This window comes from Mobula birostris, chromosome 15 (assembly GCF_030028105.1).
Source record: "Mobula birostris isolate sMobBir1 chromosome 15, sMobBir1.hap1, whole genome shotgun sequence".
Lineage (NCBI taxonomy): Eukaryota > Metazoa > Chordata > Chondrichthyes > Myliobatiformes > Myliobatidae > Mobula > Mobula birostris.
Genome location: NC_092384.1, coordinates 6,727,270 through 6,748,064, shown reverse-complemented (window position 1 = coordinate 6,748,064; position 20,795 = coordinate 6,727,270). Strand labels below are relative to the sequence as shown.

At 43.7% G+C, this 20,795-nt stretch overlaps 2 protein-coding genes across 5 annotated transcripts in view; one reads left to right on the top strand and one right to left on the bottom strand.

Annotated features, from left to right (window-relative positions):
- Positions 1-7,631, bottom strand: part of cnot1 (CCR4-NOT transcription complex, subunit 1) — a 220,410-nt gene extending 212,779 nt beyond the window's left edge. The window contains 1 exon segment of the mRNA XM_072279270.1: positions 6,493-7,631. Coding sequence (XP_072135371.1) covers positions 6,493-6,594 — 102 coding nt within the window. The 5' untranslated portion in view covers positions 6,595-7,631.
- The window catches only part of LOC140210375 (lysosomal protective protein-like), a 50,198-nt gene continuing 36,183 nt past the window's right edge, over positions 6,781-20,795 (top strand). Inside the window, exons 1-2 of one of the 4 annotated variants that reach the window (XM_072279274.1) lie at positions 6,781-7,005; positions 10,673-10,744. In XM_072279274.1, the coding sequence (XP_072135375.1) occupies positions 10,740-10,744 (5 nt within the window). In that variant the 5' untranslated portion in view covers positions 6,781-7,005; positions 10,673-10,739. Of the gene's footprint in view, positions 7,006-8,091; positions 8,337-10,672; positions 10,745-17,328; positions 17,486-20,795 lie in introns of those variants that run through there. The other 3 variants (XM_072279276.1, XM_072279275.1, XM_072279272.1) reach the window with 3 other exon arrangements.

Sequence of the window (20,795 nt, the reverse complement as noted above, 5' to 3'; positions counted from 1 at the left end):
TAATTTTTTTCCCCTTGATCTTAAATACACTAAACCATTAAAGGAATACATCTCTGTAGGCACCTAACCGCTATGTTATACAAGTCCGCTTGTCCCCAATTTCCTCGGTCTGTCCAGAAGGTAAATGTAGATACATTCGCAGCAGGATCTACATATATAGCAAGAGATGGAATTTAGTGACTTTTCACTATCTAATACAAGTCAATTCCCCTCTCTCCATATGTCCTGGTTGAGCATGTCAACTTTCAAATGAGACATCTTTCTCTCTTTGCTCCTTGAAACAGGTGATGATCAAATGAAGAGAATGTAGTCCATGTTGATAAAGAATCCCTTCAACAGGTGACACATGGAAAGCTAGCGAGTATGGAAGCAAAGAGTAAAAGCTAACTCTAACCCTAAAAGTAAAATCTGAAAAATCAAAAATACTATACTTGAAATAAAAATAGAAAATTCAGGGAATACTCAGATCAGGCTACATTTATGGAACGAGAAACAACGCTAACATTTCAGATCAGGACTGGGAAAGAGACAAGTTTAGATTGTATGGAGGAGAGATGCATGGATCTATTTATTTTAACAATAGCGCAGGCTGCTCCAGCAAAGCCCGACAAACCCAATTAACCCTAACCTAATCGCAGGACAATGTATAATGACCAATTAACCCACCAGTACTGTCTTTGGACTGTGGGAGGAAACCGGAGGACCCAGAGAACACCCCCACATTCCATGGGGAGGACACACAGAGACTCCTTACAGTACAGCACCAGAATTAAACTCCGAAAAGCTCCGACCTCTAATAGCGTGGCGCTCTGACAAGAATGAAAGCAGAGTGACCATGGAAATAATTGGTACACTGAGTTACCTGATCAATGAGTGAGAACATTGACTAGGAGTTTACTGCAATTACCGCACAGAGTCTTATCATCTTCAGAAGTTTTCGGATGACTCTGCCATAGTTGGATGCATCAGCAAGGGAGATGAGGCTGCGGTAGGAAACTTTTTCACATGATGTGAGCAGAATTATCTGCAGCTTAATGTGAAAAAGACTAAGGAGCTGGTGGTAGACCTGAGGAGAGCTAAGGTACCGGTGACCCCTGTTTCCATCCAGGGGGTCAGTGTGGACATGGTGGAGGATTACAAATACCTGGGGATACGAACTGACAATAAACTGGACTGGTCAAAGAACACTGAGGCTGTCTACAAGAAGGGTCAGAGCCGTCTCTATTTCCTGAGGAGACTGAGGTCCTTTAACATCTGCCGGATGATGCTGAGGATGTTCTACAAGTCTGTGGTAGCCAGTGCTATCATGTTTGCTGTTGTGTGCTGGGCAGCAGGCTGAGGGTGGCAGACACCAACAGAATCAACAAACTCATTCGTAAGGCCAGTGATGTTGTGGGGATGGAACTGGACTCTCTCACGGTGGTGTCTGAAAAGAGGATGCTGTCCAAGTTGCGTGCCATCTTGGACAATGTCTCCCATCCACTACATAATGTACTGGTTAGGCACAGGAGTACATTCAGCCAGAGACTCATTCCACCGAGATGCAGCACTGAGCGTCATAGGAAGTCATTCCTGCCTATGGCCATCAAACTTTACAACTCATCCCTTGGAGGGTCAGACACCCTGAGCCAATAGGCTGGTCCTGGACTTATTTCCTGGCATAATTTACATATTACTATTTAACTATTTATGGTTTTATTACTTACTATTTAATTATTTATGGTGCAACTGTAACGAAAACCAATTTCCCCCGGGATCAATAAAGTATGACTATGACTAGTTGCAAAATACTAAGCACAAGTCAGCTGGGTATGACCTCCACTTTCAGAGAGAAAAGAAAAAGTGGTCTCCTCTACCTTAGAAAAATGAAATGTACATTGACTGACTGCTTCTGTCGCCTGCCACTTTAATTCTCCATTCTACTCCCACTCTGACCTCTGCACTGTTATAATGAGGCCCATCACAAGCTTGAGGAAAAGTATCTCATGACTGCGGACTCCTTCTAGACTTTATAAATTCGAGAACTTCAGTTAAACTGATTTCTCTGCCTATTTCATTCATTATAGCAGATCAGCTTATTTTTAAAAATTATTTCTGAGAATAAAGGACACTCAGCTTGATCTACAAGGAACACACACAAAATGCTGGAGGAACTCAGCAGGCCAGACAGCATCTATGGAAAAAGAGTTTAGTCGACCTTTTAGTCCGAGATCCTACAGCAGGAGCAGATTTTAAGGTGGGGGGGAGGGGAGAGAGAAACACAAGGTGATAGGTGAACCTGAAGGGGTTGGGGTGAAGTAAGGAGCTGGGAAGTTGATTGGTGAAAGATACAGGGCTGGCGAAGGGGGAAGTCTGATAGAAGAGGACAGAAAGCCATGGAAGAAAGAAAAGGGGGAACGAGGAGCACCAGAGGGAGGCAATAGTCAGGCAAGGAGATAAAGTGAGAGAGGGAAAAGGAGATAGGAAATGGTTGCGGGGGGGTAACCGGAAGTTCAAGAAATCGATGTTCATGCCGTCAGGTTGGAGGCTACTCAGACAGAATACCGTGTTGTTCCTCTAACCTGAGTGTGGCTTCATCACGACTGTGGAGGAGGCCATGGATAGACACATTGGAATGGGAGTGGAAAGTGACTTCCTACCCATGGTCACACTTTTACTCTACTGGAGACAACCCACTCCTGCACCTTTCCTGCAGCTCAACTAACTTCTGACCCCTTCCTGTTCTGATGAGGCAGCAGCAACCTGAAATGGTAACTCTAATTTCTTCCCACAGATGCTGCTTGGTATGCTGAATATTTACACCAATAAAAAGCAGTTACCAGTAGGTTATGAAACTTTACAAGATCTCATTTCTAAGGCCACTTCCCTTCAATGTATCTCTGAAAGGATAGAAAATAATAATTGTAAATCATTGTTTAGACAACAAAGAAAACGCTGGAAAACTAATATGATGAAGAAAGGACTAACAAAGAATTGGAAATTGAAACTCTGCAAATGCAAGTTGGACTTAATGAAAAAACATTACACCCAGAACTTAACTATTCTCAATATAGTGGAAGAGCAAAGATATTTGGAACATTGATGTTGAAGGCATGAAAAGCTAACGAAATTCTAGGCCTTAAACCAAAGAGTTAAAAAGGTAATTAGCAGCCTCCATTAAAAAAAACACTAGAATATCAGCTACTCATTAATGGAAAAAAATAGAAACTCCTAACAGGATACCAGAGTGTACAGAGTGTGCATTTTAACTTTCAACTTGTAAATTCTCTTCACAAGTTAAAAGTTAAAATATTTTCTCTGCTCAGTGGAAAAAGCCTATTAACTATCTAAATTCTACTGCCTCACTAGAATAGAATTATTTTGAAAATATTGAAATCAGATTTATGACCAAAAAAAAATAAAAGGGATGCTTATATTAATTGAAAATACCAATAATTAAGCCTCTAACTTAGGCATTTCAAGAGAGGGCGAATCTGTAAGATACTTCAAATTAGAAAGAGTTCAAGATTAAAATGAGACCTATGTTAAATATGTAATACAGCTTTCCATAACCAAGTCAGTTCCCAGTTTCTAAAGACAAATTGTGCTTTCCCATATGCATTCCCTAACTTCTCATCCAAGTGGATCATTTTTTTCGTTTTAAGCATTCACTTAATCTGGCCGTCCAAAAAAATTGCACAGCTCTGCTGCAGGGCAGACAGCAATTAGGGCTAAAGCCTCTAATTTGAAGTTCTAAAAGTTGGCCTTTCCATGAACCGTATTTTAATTTGTTGCTACAATTAAACCATCTATGAATTACTTGCAAATAGTATTCCGAAGTATTAAATCAAACCCTATAAACAAAAGCAGTGATTTCATATTTTAATAAAGACAAGGTCACCAAAATCTTTTCAAGCTTGATGTTCTTGTAATAACTTCAAATTGTCTTGAATTCTTCATGGTCTGCAAGGCGTAAACTTTGATAGCCAAGGTTGCATCCAGTCAAATCCTCCCCATCATCATCATACAAAACTTCTAGCAAGGATCAATGCTCAGGGTTAGAGTTACAGAAACAGCAACATTTCATCACAAACTGAAGTTTGATCTAACATTATATAAACTCAGTAAGTGATCAAGGCATGGGTGTGCAAACTTGAGGGAATAAAATCTTAATGGCTGCCCTATGGTTAAAGCCACCAGTGGTCGAGAGCTACAGAGCTATGCTGATCAGGAACATCATGTCAGATACCAATGTGCTTAAACTAGTGCCAAATAGAATGCCTTTACATGCACCAGAGTGTGCAGTGTGGGAGGGTGTTTCAATTAAGCTGTCAGCATTCCATCATCCACCTTGTCTTTAAAAAAGTACTCATGGAGAGATGCAAACATTTATCAGACTGCTTCCCAGGATGGAATTTTTGTTGCACGCGAGATTAAGTACACCAGGTTGTTTTCTCCATAGTTCAGAAGATTGAGAGAAACTCTCTTTGAAACTAACTAAATCCTTGAAGGGGTCAACAGAGTAGACACAAGGAGGAAGTCTCCTTTAGGTGAGAAACCCAGAAACAGGACCCTTAGTCTCAGAACAAGGGATGGGCCATTCAGGAATTCTCCACCTAAAAGGGCTATGCACCAAATACATTGAAACAAAGATGAATATTAATGGAATCGAGTGACATGGGGAACATGCAGGAAAAGTAGAAGAGAAGATTTGGTCTTGATGAATGGTCTAAAGTCCAAATGGCTTGTTCCTGTATCCAATTCTTAAAACATTTAAGTTCTAACTATTAGTGGTAGCCTCCGCAATTACATCTCCCTTCCCACAAAAATGTCATTGGCCCCTACAACAAAACTCTAATCCAGCACGCGACAATCTGGCAATGTTAAGACGAGATTTTCCAAACTATTGGATGCAACTCTTATTAAATTCCAAACAACTACTTCAAGTAAAAAAGTTCAAAAAATTCTCTAGTGAACCAACCAGTTTAAAGGAAGCTGGAAATACACAAGCTCTCCAGATTCGTACTCCAGCCGCAACTCTGCCCATGGCCCTGACCCCTGGCATTCCGGACCCAAACGTCAACTCCAGCTATTCACCCAGCTCACAATCTAAGTGCCCGACACCCCTTGCTCTGGCTGCATATCTCGCTTCTATACTTGACTCCCAGCCCACATTCTGGATTAATGAATGCTGGATGCTGTACTATCTACATTGTCAGAATATTGGATACCAGGTTATCACTTTTACTGTAAATGTGCCAACAAGAGCTATGGAACTATTGCAACAATCTATTTTCTTACCATAAGTAGTTAAAAAAGACCTCTTATCATATCTGAAAGTCTCTCACATTCCAGAATGCTATGAATGTTATAATTGTTATAATGCCATAATTGTTATAAAATGGAAAGAAAACTCCAAAGTTTGCCAGTTGACCAATAGTAACTGATTACTAGGAGGCATTTTGCTTTTCAAGTCTCAGTTGAGTTTTTTTTCCATTCTAACTTTGAAAAAAAAAATCTACATCTACAATGGAAACAACAGATTGCAGATACTGTACTGGAATCTGGAGCAACAATCTGATGAAAGAACTCATCAGGTCAAACAACGTCTTGCAGATGCTGTTTAATCCACTGAGCTCTTCCAAGATTGTTCACAACTTCACTTTTGCAGTACCTCTTCAACTGGTTGCAAAGACCTGTAACTTTCAGTTTCTTCCAACTAACAATTACAATCCCAATTTCCTACATTTGAGAAAAGGTTTGTACTTGTACAACCTTTTCAAAAAATGATTTGCTCTTAATGGCCAGTAATGCATAAGGAAAACGAAATCACAAGAATTTCTATTAACTTGGAAGTTGGGCCTTGAAAGGCATGCGAGTTATGTAAAGTTAGGATATGATTTTTCAAAATAGCCATTTTTTTAAAGTTGGAAACCTAATGAGTCATTGCTAGTTTACTGAAGAATTTGTTTTTTTTGGCAAGGCTTCTATTGGAATGGAACAGTATAAACTTTAAGATTAACGCAAAACATCGCACAGAGAACAAAAAGTATACCGTAAATACACCAACCCCTTTCCTTCCCTTCCCCCACACTTTTTAACTGATCCCTTTAGTAGGCCTCGTTCCTGAATGAGTTAGTAACTCGCACCGAGTTGCAAGTGACGGTTCTGAACTCTACAACTTTCTCCCCTTTCCCTTTCAGCAACTAAATAACTCAATTACTACTGTTTTCTTCCCTCTGGATGTTATGTTTTTTAACACTTTTGTCCCTCTGTAGGCCCCAGATTCACCATGTGAGCTTCTATCCATCCCTCTAGTTTCTCGTTATTAACGTATAAATGAATGAGGACGATCAGTGCACAAAACTGCCTTTCAGCCCGTTGTTTTTAAAAGTTACGTTAGTTTCTCCCTACTCTCTCACACACTTTGGTTCCCACTCTAAATGCAGCAGGCCTCAGGCTCGCTGGGCCTCTGGTGCACAGATTGCAAGACTTATTTCACGGCACACTCACATGAGAGATCTCCTGCTGGCTGGATTTGTAATTCTTCTTGGTCAGGTTGTCCACAAGGTAGCTGATTTGAGACAAGGCCAGCGATAACGAGTCAAGATTCATTGCTGGTCGGGGCGGTCAGCTGAGGAAAGCGGGAAATGGTCATTATTCCCCTTTCTTTTACTGGAAAAAGAAAAATTTATCTTCTCGTGTCAGCGCCTTTCCTCTCTCTCTCATATATATTTTATATATATTTATAAAACGATGGAGGAGGGAAGGGGTCGCCTTCTGCTAAGTGTTCTCACGGGAGAGTCCGGGGGGCCCCAATGATCACTTCACGAGTGTCCGCTCCGCTCCGCTTCCGCTCCACCCGGAGACTTCGCCCCCTTGCAGCTGGTCGGCCTTCAGCCCGTTGTCGGCTCCTCCTGGTTCACTTTTCTCCCGCCGCCACTATTCTTCCTCCTCCTCCGCCTCCTCCGTGTAGCCTGAACATGGCGCTGCTCCGCCGGTGGGACAAGAGAGAGAGAGGCCGAGGTGGGGAGGCGAGGGGAGGGGAGGGGAGGGGAGGAGAGGGGAGGGCAGGGGAGGGGGAGGGGAGGGGGCTGGGGAGGGTGGTGTGGTGTGGTGGTGCTGGCGGCGGCGGCGGCGGCGGCGGGGAGGGGAGAGGAGGGGAGGGGAGGAAGCGGTGTCGGCCCGGCCTGTTTTCGGTTTGTTCGGCTCTCTCGCCCTCCCGCCCGCCCGCTCGCTCGCTTGGTACGGCTGCAAATGGCGACGCGGCCTCACTCACTGCGCCATCTTGGAAGCACCGACAAACACAACAGAAACACTAATTTTTAAAAATAAATCCTCAGAAAACTTTCTTTTAGCGCCGACCGGGTACTTTAAAAAACTCCACTTTAAATTTTAATCCTTTAACGAAACCCCGGGAAACAAGGAAAACAACCCCGAACCCGCTGATTAGTCGGGCGATTAAGTCTAGCGAGAGCGAGACTACTCCGAGTTGTAATTTTTTTGATGATGGGGGAGGTAAAATTGAGGGTTTCCGGTCACCCGCGAGAAGAGTTGGGGGAATTTATTTTGTCTGAGTTTATTTTATTTCTGCGATAGTTTCTTCCACGCGCGCCTCTTTCTCTCCTCCCTCTCCCCCAGCAGCGGCAGCAGCGCCCAGTCACACGTCGCGCCCCTCCCCCACGGACCGCGCGCGGCTCCCCCTCCCAACCCCCACACAGTCCTCGCGCCCGCCGCAGTGGCACAGTCCGACCAACGCTCGCGCCGCTTGGCGCGAGCCCGTCGGATTATAATTTTTATTTAAAAAATAAACTTGTTAACCTTATCACAGACTCGCATCCCCGATTCCCTTACGCACAATTTTGTTTTTTTAGAAAGAGTTGGGGGGAGGAATATTTGCACCACGTGACACAGAAGCCGCTGGGCGTGAGGCAATATTTACTTTTTTAATAAAATAAAATCGATGTCGATTCTACAGTCTATATGATATTTTAAAAAATATTATTAAAATACAATAATATGTGAAAATAAAAGAGACGAATGGAGGGGCGAGAAGTTTTAATCATGTGATTGGGTCATATGATCGAGCTGCGCAGTAGAGGTTTTCGCGTTTGGGTTCGTTTGCCGTTAGTGTGTGTGACCTGGAGTAGTCTGCTTTCCCTTTCTCTCCCATCTTGTCCGACACACCACCTTCATATCCTTAATGTTGTTCTTCCATTACTGTTGGAGATGCCGGTGTCTGTGTGACTTCCGCCCCAGCATAAGCTGATCTGATCTGTACGTTTTAAAATATCTGGTAACAGACCCATTAGGCGATCGAAAAGCCTGTTCTCATTAGGGGATCGGAGGTGGAGAGGGTTAGTAGCTTTAAAATTCCTTGGCGTTAACATACCGGAGGATCTGTCTTGGGACTAGCGTGTAAATGCCATCACAAAGAAGGCCCGACACGCCTCTTACTTTTTTTCGGAAGGATAGATGTGAAGCACACCGCCTGACCTGTTTTTACAAAATGCTCGACATAGACCACCAATCCCACATCAAACCCAAACCTATTAGGGGCAGACGAGGGCATTCAACTCAATTGGAAATACTAACTACCAAGTCAGATGTGTACAGCAATTCATTCCCGCCCCCCGCACAATTAAAGCATGGAATAATCTTCATCCTACCACAGTCACACAACCAAACCCAGTTAAATTTAAGGCAGCTTCTTCAAAAATTTCCTCCTTAAGTCCACACTCCGCCAGCTCCAGTTTAAATTCCATGCGGAATATTTAAGAGGATCAAGAAGCAAGAAAGCAGATTCGGCGTGTCACCAAAAACGTTGACAAACTTGTATAGTGGAGAGTATCCTGACTTAACATCATTGCTTGGTATGGAAATACCAATACCCAGGAATGGGGAAAGGGTACAGAAAATCGTGGAAATAGCCCAGTCCATTACAGGCAAAACCCTCCACGTCCGACGTTTACAAAGAGCAATGCCATTAGAAAACATAAAAGAGTTTAAAGATTAGCCTTATTTGTCGCATGTACATCGACACTTATCCGAGTGCCAATAGTATTTCCCTGATCATCATATACAGTTTAAAATTAGCTGACTAGATGTCCATCATATTCAGTAAATGAAAGTGAGCTTTATTGTTATCTGTGCAAATATATATATATATACATTAATGCAATGAAAGGCTGACTTGCAGCAGCATCTACAAGAAAATAAAACTTTTTACAAGAAAGAACACAACTTTTAAAAAAGTTAATTTTAGTTCAAAGTGGGTATTGTATTGCTAAACTATTAGAGTTTTGCCAGTCGGTTCAAAAGTCAAATGGTTAAAGGGAAGACTGAGTATCAGGGCTCTAGAAAGTGATGTACAATAGAGAGAGATAGAGACATAGTACACAGTTTCCTGAAAGTGGAAACACAGATAGACAGTGCAGTTTAGGTGTTTGAAGTATTTGCCTTCATTGGCTGGGGATTGAGTAAAAGCATTTGGGGCATCCTGTACAAGGAATTGATAAGACCACATTAGACATTGAAAAATTACAGGAGTTTTGATCAGGTAGGTATGTGGGCTGAGAACTGGCAAATGGCTTTCAATCCAGATAAATGTCAGGTTTTGCATTTTGGGAGATGAAACTAGGGTAGGAATTGTACGATTAATGGTGGTGTCAATGGGAGTGTAATGGAACAGAGGGACCTGGGACTGCAAATGCATAATCCACTCAAAGTGGTGTCATGAGTAGATAAGGGTGGTGAGGAAGGTGTTTGTCACACTGGCCTTCCTCAATTGGGGCATTGAGCATAAGAAACGGAAGTTATGTTGCAGTCATAACAGTTGTTGGGGAGACTGCACTAGTGTATACTGTGTTGGTAACCTTATTACAGGAACGGTGTTGTTAAGCTACGGAGAATACAGAAAAAATAGAATATTGACTGGATTTGGGGTCTGAGTTGCAAGCAGAGGCTGCATAGAATAGGATTATATTCCCTGGAAAATAGGAGATTGAGGTGGGGAGGGTGAATGATCTGATAGAGGTACAGTATAGATAATCATGAAGGACATAAACAAGGTGAAGGCGCATTGTATTTTTCCTAGGTAGAGATGCTAAAAACAAGAGGGCATAGGTTTAAGGTCAGAGGCAGGAGATTTAAAAGGGACATTCGGGGCAGCTTGTTCATGCAAAGAGCAGTGCATATTTGGAATGAGTTGCCAGAGCAGTGGGTGACACAGGCACATTGGCAACATCTCAGGTCCATCTAGATATGTTTATGGCTAGCAGACATTTAGAAGACTTTGGGCAGATGGGACTAGCTAGGGTGTGATGGTACAATTAATAAAATATTGGTTAAGCCACAGCTGTAGTCCAGTATACAGTTCTGATTATCATGATATATACTGGATGTTATTTCTCAATAAAAGAACCGACCAGTTCCCCTCCATCACCACCTGCCTCCATCTGACAGAACTGGTCCTCACCCTCAACAATTTTTCCTTTGGCTCCTTCCACTTTCTTCAGACTGAAGGGGTAGTCATGGGCACCTGCATGGGCCCCAGCTATGTCTGCCTCTTCGCTGGTTACGTAGAACAGTCCATGTTCCAAAACTTCCCCAGTAATGCTCCCCAACCCTTCCTCCACTACATTCACAACTGCATTGGTGCTGCACTCATCAATTTCATCGACTTTACCTCTAGCCAGTACGTAGGCACGGGGAGCATCAGAGGCATCAGCAGCAGTGGAAGGCAGGTGGAGCACCACTGAATGCGGTGAGTTTCTTCTCCTTGCATGGGGGCTTCTCTTACTTTTTAAACTATAAAAGAGAGGTAGGGTCTAGCGAAGCAGCCATAATTGGAATGGGGGCTAGAGTCAGAGTGGGAACTTAAGCGACCTTGACTCAAGAGGCTGCGACAAGAAGTAGCTGAGGCCAAAGAAACAGGTTAGAAGGGTTAATTTTTCCTTTCGTTATTGCTGATTTGGTTGGGTGCCCCCAGTACAGTGCAGGCAGGATGGCAGATATGGCAGTGGAATGCCCCTCCTGTAGGATGTGGGAATTCATGGACCTATTGGTCTCCCTGATGGCTACACCAGCGGGAAATGCAACCAGCTCCAGCTCATGATAGACCACATTAAGTAGCTGGAGCTGGATGGACTTTGGATCATCCAGGAGGCAGGGAATTGATAGATAAGACTTTTGAGCAGGTGGTTACACCCAGAGTGCAGAATTCAGGCAGTAGATGGGTGATCACCGAGAGAGGTACTGGGAGAAAGAAGTCAGTGCAGGGATCTTTCCCCCCAGCAACAGGTCTACCCCTTTGGATACTGCTGAGGGGGATGACCCATCTGGGAAAGGCAGCAGCAGCCAGACCAATAGCACTGTGGTCAGCTCAGAGCCTCAGAAGGGTAGGGTGAAGTCATGTGGAGCAATAGGCATAGGGGACTCGATAGTTAGGGGGACAGATAGGAGATTCTGTGGCAGCAAAAGAGACATCAGGACAGTTTGTTGCCTCCTGGGTGCTAGGGTTTAGGATGTCTCTGAGCGGTTACAGAATATTCATGAAGGGGAGGGTGAGTAGCCAGAGGTCGTGGTACATGTTGGTACCAATGACATAGGCAGGAGAGGGGCAAAGGGTAGTTGTATATGATTCGTATTCTACATGGTGGTTGGTGACCAGCGGTGTTCCACAGTGATGTGTTCTGGGACCCCTTCTCTTTGTGATTTTTATAAATGACCTGGATGAGGAAGTAGAAAGATAGGTTAGTAAGTTTGCTGATGACCCAAAAGTTGGGGGTGTTGTGGATAGTCTGGAGGGTTGTCAGAGGTTACAGAGGGACTTCAATAGGATGCAGAACTGGGCTGAGAAGTGACAGATGGAGTTCAACACAGATAAGTGTGAAGTGGTTCATTTTGGTGGGTCAAATTTGAAGACAGAATATAACATTAATGGTAAGACTCTTGGCAGTGTGGAGGATCAGAGAGATCTTGGGGTCTGTGTCCATCGGACACTCGAAGCTGCTGCACAGACTGACAGTGTTGTTAAAAAGGCATATGGTGTGTTGGCATTCCTCAACCATGGGATTGAGTTCAAGAATCGAGAAGTAATGTTACAGCTATATAAGGCCTCAGTTAGACCCCACTGTGTTCATTTCTGGTCATGTCACTACAGGAAGGATGTGGATACTATAGAGAGAGTGCAGAGGAGATTTACAAGGATGTTGCCTGGATTGGAGAGCATGTCTTATGAGAATAGGTTGAATGAACTCGGCCTTTTCTCCTTGGAGCGATGGAGGATGAGAGGTGACTTGAAAGAGGTGTATAAGATGATGAGAGGCATTGATCGTGTGGATAGTCAGAGGCTTTTTCCCAGAGCTGAAATGGCTAACACGAGGGTGTGTTGTGGATACTCTGGAGACATTGATAGGATGCAGAACTGAGCTGAGAAGTGGCAGATGTAGTTCAACCCAGATAAATGTGAAGTAGAAGTAGGTACAAGGGGGATGTCAGAGGTAAGTTTTTCACACAGAGAGTGGCAGGTGCATGGAATGCATTATTAATGGTGGTGGAGGCGGATACAACATGGTCTTTTAAGAGACACTTAGATCCTTCCATGGAGCTTAGAAAATTAGAGGGCTATGTGGTAAGGAAATTCTAGGCAGTTTCTGGAGTAGGTTACATGGTTGGCACAATATGGTGCGCTGATTGTGCTGTAGATTTCTGTGCTCTATGTACAGTGAAATGCATTGTTTGTGTCTACGACCAACACAGTCCAAGGATGGGCTGGGGCAGCCCGCAAGTTTCACCATACTTCTGGCACCAATATAGCATGCCCTAACTTATGAACCCTGCAGGTATGTACTGTATTTGGAATGTGGGAGAAAACAGGAGCACCCAGAGGAAATCCATATGTTCATGGGCAGAATGCACAGACTCCTTACAAACAATGCAGGAACTGGACCCTGCCCTTCTGTTGACTGGCAGGGTCAAGTGTTACACTGATGGTTATGCTGGTGTGCCACCTCATCATCAGAGATTAGGTCAGGCAGAGGTACAGAAGCCTTCGGTCCCACACCACTAGGTTCAGAAAGAGCTGTTACTCTACATCAGGCTCCTGAACCAGTGTGGATAACTTCACTAACCACAACATTGAACTGATTCCACAACCTAGAGACTGACTTTCCAGAACTCTTTATTTCTCAGTATTATTTATTTGCACAAGAGTGAGGGTTAATGAATTAATGCAAAGGTGTGAGTAAAGCTGGATGTATTCAGACCTGCAGATTTAGCCTTCCATTTAGAAGCTGAATATCTTCCCCTGATCAATGCCTCTTCATCCCAGGATCTTTGACTGATCACAGGTTTTGTGTTTGAAGTAGACCTCCAGGTTCATCAGCCGTTGGAGATGGGGAGATTTTCTCTAATATTTTACTAAAGGATTACTTTACAGGCAATCACTTTCTGGTGGCTTAACACCAGTTTTAAAGCAAGCCTCCCTCATCTTCACGGTAATAAGACCATTGTTTTTCCCCCTGCTGTATCTGGTCAACACTCTAAACACCTCAATAGGTAATGCTTCATCTTGTATATGAAATGGAACATTATCTCAGTCTACATAACTGTCTTCATGCTCCAATATGCTGGCAAAATTTGTGCTGCTTCTCACATAAAAGATTTTTGAGGGGAGCTACTGGCACTGAATGGGGTTCTGCTGAAAGAATCTTGAACTTTGTGCATCTGTAAGATAACTTCCTCCGTGTGTACCTGTCAGTTTGTGATGAAAAGAATTCATTCATTAGCCTTTCAATCACTTGTCACAAGTACTCAAAGAGAATCTAAAAATTTCACTGCACATTCAATTTCTTACTGTTTACTGAACAATTTGCTTTTTTTTGGTCCAAAGTGGATGACCTCACACTTCTCCACATTGAACTTGAAGAGTTCTTTTTCAGCTCATTTCCTCTTCCATCACCTTCCAGCTTCTCACTTCATCCTCCCTCACCCACTCACCTGGTCTCACTTATCACTTGTCAGCTCGTACTCCTTCCCCTCAACACCACCCACCCCTCCCCCCACTCTCCTATTCTGGTTTATTCCCCTTCACTTCCAATCTTGATGAGGGGTCTCAGCCCAAAACATCGACTCTTTATTCCCTTCTATAGATGCTGCCAGACCTGCTGAGTTCCTCTAGCATCTTGTATGTGTAACTCTACAATAGTTCTCTTTCTTCTCCTTTGCTCTATCAATGTTGTTTTATAACCTTCGATACCCTCCTCATCTACTTATTAAATTTAAAAATCAGTACAACACATAAGTTATTTGAGTCATAACTGCTTCTTTGTAGAGCTATCAATAGTCAGTTTGTCTCTGTACTCCTGAGCTTTAACCAAAAATAACATATCTGTAGTTGAATCTCCATTCACAGCATGCAGGCAGTGCACTCCAGATCATAATAAATCTGGTACAAATGCATAAGTTTATATTAAATACATCTTAAATTAAATTCGTAACAATTCTGTCTAAAACCAATTTTCTGTTTTTCACATCTGGATCGATTCAGAATCTGTGTCCGCTTGGTCCTTGAATCCCTGCTAATGGAAACAGGTACTATTTGTACTGATTTTATCTGCAAAGATTTTACACACCTTTATCAAATGTCCTCACAATTGTTTTTGTTCTAAGGAGAATAAGCCCTGATTATCTTGGTATGCATACCTCAGCGACAGGGCCACCATTGTTGCCCTTGGGAAGGTGACATTAAGTCACCTTGAGCTGCAGTCTCAAGTGAAGGCACGGCCACAGTATTACCAAGTAGGGAAGCTGAGAGCCTAGACCTGGTGACAACGAAAGAACTGCAATATAAGAGGCATGCTAAATTGCAAAGAGAGGGAAGAAAATTGATAAAGTTCAGGAATTATAAAAGTATAATGAAAATATAATAAAAATGAAGAAAATAGATTACGTGCAGACTAATGGGTGAACAAAAAAGCCTCTACATAAAAAAGAATACAAATTGTAAGAAACAATTGTGACTTCCGTTGATACTTGGAAATTAATGATTAGAAGTCAGAAAATGTGGTCGGGGAGAAATTTTAAACTATCTCTATTGCTAGGGAAAAGATGATCAGCAAACTAACAGAACTAAATGCTAACAAGTTCCAAGGATTTGGTGATCTGCAACTAAAGATATGGTTGCATGGGCCTGATCTTCAAAATTCCCTTGACTACAGAGATGTTCTAGTAATGTTGCAACAGATAAAACTCCAAGTGTAATGCTCCTCCTATTCAAGGTAGGACAGACATCTTCTTGCATCTTCCATCAGCCAGAAGGTACAATAGCGGAAAGCATGTCCAACCAGATTCAAGGGAAGCTTCTACTGTTATGAGACTATTAAGTGGTTCCTTAGTTCGACCCTTGACCTCACAATCTACTTCATTATGACTTGCAGCTTGTTGTTTACCTGCACTTCACTTTCTCTGTAACTGTTACCCTTTACTGTGCATTGTTATTGTTTTTCCCTGTTCTACCTCAATGCACTGTGTAGTGATCTGATCTGCATAAACACGATGCAAGATAAGCTTTTCACTCTATCTTGGTCCATGTGACAATAATAAATCCATTTCAGTTAAAGGCCAATTAGCCTGGGATCTGATGTGGAAAATAGTGAAATGCATTATGAAAGAAATAGTATTAGGCTATTTAGAACATCACATGCAATGAAAAGGGCATGTTATTGAATAAGTTTGTTGAGATGTGATGTGGTGGGTGGATGAACGAGCACCAGTAGACATATATTTGGATTTCCAGGCAGGCTAAGGCAGGTTTTTGATTCGTGGGTAAATCAAAGGAAATTGATGCCAAGACCATTGATACAACATCATAAACTGATGCAACATCAGATCAGCTACAATCTTAAAGAATAGAACAGACTCAGCAGGTGTGCGGCGTGGAGGGATGGAGGTGGTCATATGGGTGACTCTCCTTTTACTTATGTTCTTCTGACATAGAGGGCAATCGGCAGATAGAACTGCCCCTTTGTGACCCTCGATGATAGATGTGACAAGTTTGGGAAGCACTGCCGACGGTGCACTCTGTAAGTGGGACACATGGTATTGTGGTGTTGGGAGGAATGATGAGAATGGGTGTCATGTAAGATTATATAATATTTGCTAAAACTTTGGCGGGTATCATTCACCTAACCTGTTCTAATATCCAGTGTATTTATGTAGTTAGACAAATTGAGTTTCTGCTCAGCACAACATCGTGAACTGAAAGGCCCACACCATGTAGTACGGTTCTATGTTTTATGTACGTGGTGACTCCCAAGGTGTGTATCGTGTTGCACTCAGCAGTGGGCACACAGTTCAAAGTTACCTTGTCCAGTACCTGGTGTGTGACCTGTACAGATATGAACACGTGTCTGAAAGCTGTTTAGGCCTCGTTGCATGCAGATGTTAGCTGGTTTTGGAGCGTTGTAAATGGAATCAACATTGCGTATTAATCATCACCAGTCATCTCCATGTTGGAGCTCCTACTGAAGCAGCTGAAGGTGTTTAACCCTTGGACGATGTCCTGAGGAAATCCTCCAGTGATGTCCTGAAGCTGGATGACCACTCTTCAACCACTGAAACCTTCCTCCTTTTGTGGAGTGTTTTCAGCTTGACTTCCTTTGCCACTCCTTACCAGAACTCCTTGGGTCTGCACAGTTATGTGGTGCCTTGATGTTAAGGGCAGTCCCTCTTAATCTTACCTGTAGAATTCAACTGGGTAACATCACAAGCGACAGGTTCCTCCCTCCAAGATACTGTCGTTCCTGGTTAGGGCAGATAGTGAGGCCCGCCTGGGGAGAGTAGTCATTGGGGCAGCATTTGGTGTTTGGGTTGCTGGCTGCATCTAGGATTGGGATAGAGGGGAGCTATTTCCTTTGCGATGTCAGACAATTTGAAGATTGTGGCAGTGTGGTGGTCCAGCTGCCTCTGAAGTCGGTGTGGTATGGCTGCATCAAGGATTGAAGGGCTTGGGAAACATCTAGGATTGGGGTAGTTGGGTTCTTTCCCTCACTCTTGGCCAATCTAGCAGTTCCTACTGTTGGGTGAAGTAGTCTGCTTGGCTATTATTACTCCTGAGCCTTTCTATTTCTCCCACAATCACTGATAGTTGCCATATCTCTCTGGCCCGTCTCCAGGAGCCACCCGGTGTCTTACCCCGTCTGGAGAACTTTATCAATTGTTTGCAATCATATGATATTTGCATTGTGAGTTCTGGTTATATTATGAGCCTCCAGACCCAACAGCTTCATTCCCCAGGGAATCTTTGGGACAGTTGCTGCTCCTGCTCACTGTCTGTACGCTCCGTCACGATGCTGTGGTGCTTGTTGCTGCTGTGTGCAAGCGGTGCCCTGGGACAGCCTTCCCAAGATGAAATCTTCTCTCTGCCAGGGCTGAATACCATGATCAACTTCAGGCAGTGGTCAGGCTACCTGGAGGCAGGTCCTGGCATACATCTGCACTACTGGTGAGTAAATGAGCATTGATGCCTGGATTTCACAGGCGGCTGAAAGAATCAAGACTCCCAGCCAAGACTTCTTATTCTCCTGGATAAACATGTCAGGGAAGAGTTTGCAATTGGGCTTCAGCCATGGAGTTGAATAAGATTAAAGTAAACAATGCAGCTCTTGTTGTTCCCAGTTGCTTCTCACTTGAGAGGCCAGCGCGGTAGCGCAGCAGTTAACGTAATGCTATGACAGAGGCAGTGCAGTGACGCAGGTTCAATGCCCACTGCTGCTGTATGTTCTCCCTACTACCACGTAAATTTCCTCCAGGTGCTCCCGTTTCCTCCCACATTCCAAATATGTACGGTTAGCAGGTTAATTGGTCACATGGGTGTGACTGGGTGGTGCGAGTTTGTTGGGCCAGATGTTACCATACTGTGACTCTAAATAAACAGCGTGTGTAGTGCCCTACACGGGTGAACATTCAGCCTGGGGATCAGCCAGCAAGAGTGGGCAAGCTTACAGGTGCTTAGGGGTTCTGGTGGAATTTGTTGCCCAGTGGGACAGGTGGCGAGGAGGCAGAAACAATGAGGAATAACATGGTCAGATCTTGTTCTATTTTAAAGAAGGTAGTTGCATTTACGTATTCCCTTTGTAATACATAAACTCCCGATGAACATCTCAAAATATCAACTGTCTATTCTTCTGCATAGATGCTATCTGACCTGCTATGTTCCTCCAGCATTTTGTGTGTGTTACTCTTTTTGTCTATGCTGACTAAGGTAGCCCCATTTCCCAGCATGTGCCCCAGAGCACCCAGCATCTTGTTTAAAATGATGCAACACGATTCTTTAATCCACCAAAGAGAACGGGCTCATCCAGAAGGCCACAGATCCTACGGTGCAGTTCTCTCCTATCCCTGACCGAGTGTCTGCCTGTCTCAGGTACTGGGGTCCCAGTCGGAGGACTTCAATACCACCAGGTTTTGCCTCTGAGGTGAGAGTGTTGCATCTGGAGATTCAGCCTGAGGTTACAGCCGTTTGGCCAGGACAGGATCTTGGTGAGGGTGGGGGGGGGGGTTGATATCACTGTACCGCTCCTCACTGATCTAAAACTTGTGTAAACTTGTTCCCTGGTCATGTGTTCTGAAAGTAAACAACTAACACTTACAGATTAGGGAAGTGATTGGGGCTCAGAAGTAAAATGTCAGACCATAAGTCCATAAGCCATAGGAACAGAATTAGGCCAATCGGCCCATCGAGTCTATTCTGCCATTGCATCATGATTAATTTGTTATCCCTTTCTCCTGTCTTCTCCCCATAACCCGTTACACCCTTGCTAATCAAGAACCTATCAACTTCTGCCTTGAATATGCCCAATGACTGGGCCTCAATAGCTGCCTGTGACAATGAATTCCACAGATTCACCACTTTCGGCCTAAAGAAATTCCTCCTCGTCTCTGTTCTAATGGGACATCCTTGTATTCTGAGGCTGTACCCTCTGGTCCTAGACTCCCCCACTAGAGGGAACATCCTCTCCACATCCACTCTATCTAGTTCTTCAAATATTCAATAGTTTTCAATGAGGTCCTCCCTCATTCTCCTGAACTCCAGTGGGCAGAGCCCCAGAGCCATCAAATGCTCCTCACACACGAGAATCCATGACGGGGTGGAGGAGAATCAATGAGATTGTGAAGAGAATCCATGGACAAGGTGGAGGAGAATCAGTAAGATTCTCCTCACAATCTCATCGACCCTCCTCCACTCCACCCACGGATTCTCCTCACTGTCTCATCGACCCTCCTCCACTCCACCCACGGATTCTCTTCACAGTCTCATTGACCCTCCTCCACTCCACCCACGGATTCTCTTCACAGTCTCATCGATCACTGCTCCACTCCACCCATGGATTCTCCTCACAATCTCATCGACCTCCTCCACCCCACCCACGGATTCTCTTCACAGTCTCATCGACTCTCCTCCGCCCCATTCACTCACCTACAGTCGGGAAAATTTACAGGAGCCAGTGAACATGAAGGAATGCCGTGTGACCACAGGGAGAAGATGTAAACTCCATACTGACATGATGGGAGATGAGGATTGAGCCAGATCACTGCGGCTGTGAGGTAGTGAACCTACTATCCGTGCCATTGTGCTGAGGGAACCTCAGGGCCGCATCTGATGAAAGCTGAGAGCGGGAGCAATTGGTATGGCATTGAGAACTTAAAGGCTATGCACTGGGAGTATAGAGAAATCTTATTAATATGCAGAAGGAGTGGGCAACTTTTCAAACATCCACCTCCCTGCTTCATCTGTGGACAAGTCTGCAGTTCCCTCAATAACCATTTCTGAACCCACAAAACCAGAGCGGAAGTAAGTCATCCCTAATCCTAGAGAAAAAAATGGGAAATATTCCAGGATCCATGTAGACAGCTCATAGAATTATGGAATTGTACAGCTGAGAAACAGGCCCTTACAGCTTACCTCATCCATGCCAGACATGATGCTTATCATTACTAAATCCACTTGAACCATGTAGGTCTTATCGCTCCACTCCATTCCTTCCAAGTGTCTTTTAAACATGGTGTCTGCCTTTACCTTGGGCAGCACAATCCAGATATTGATTGCCCTCTGTGTGAAAAAACTTACCTCTCAGATCAGCTTTAAGTTTCTCCCCTCTCACTTTAAGCCCCTCTCCTCTTGTTTTTGGCTTCCCTGCCCTGCGAAAAAAGATTCTAGCTATCTATATTACCTATATCCTTCATAAGTTTGTAAACCTCTATAAGATTTACAAACCTCTCCTCAGTGCTCCCACCATTGCGACCTGATAATCATCTTCCAGCCACTCTGAGTGAGTTGGTCAGCTTGTCCCTGGTGAACGGGAAACATGTATCTCTTGGACATTTCTCATTTGTTGGACACTACTTGTTGCTGATGGTCACAAGCTTTACAGGCATGTTGGCATATTGTGAGCTACCAATATTTCCTTCTCACTATTTTTTTTATCACTCAACCTTTGGTCATCTTGCAATCAATAATATGCTGCCTTATTTATAATTCCTTACAGTGGTACTTGTTAGTTAGATTGACAAGAAACACAAAGAAGCAAACTTTACAAGCTTCGAGATTCAGTAAATGATTTTTCTTTCCTTTATTGAAGGTCATGAGATCATATTGCCATGCAGAAACTATTGTTCCAAGAGACAATTGTGAACAGGATTATGAACTATTAATTCAACAGTTTAAACATTTCTTCCCCCAGGCAGTTAATCTGATCAACCATTCTAGTTGGCCCCCACCCCACCCCACACCCCCTATCTATTACCCTCAGTCA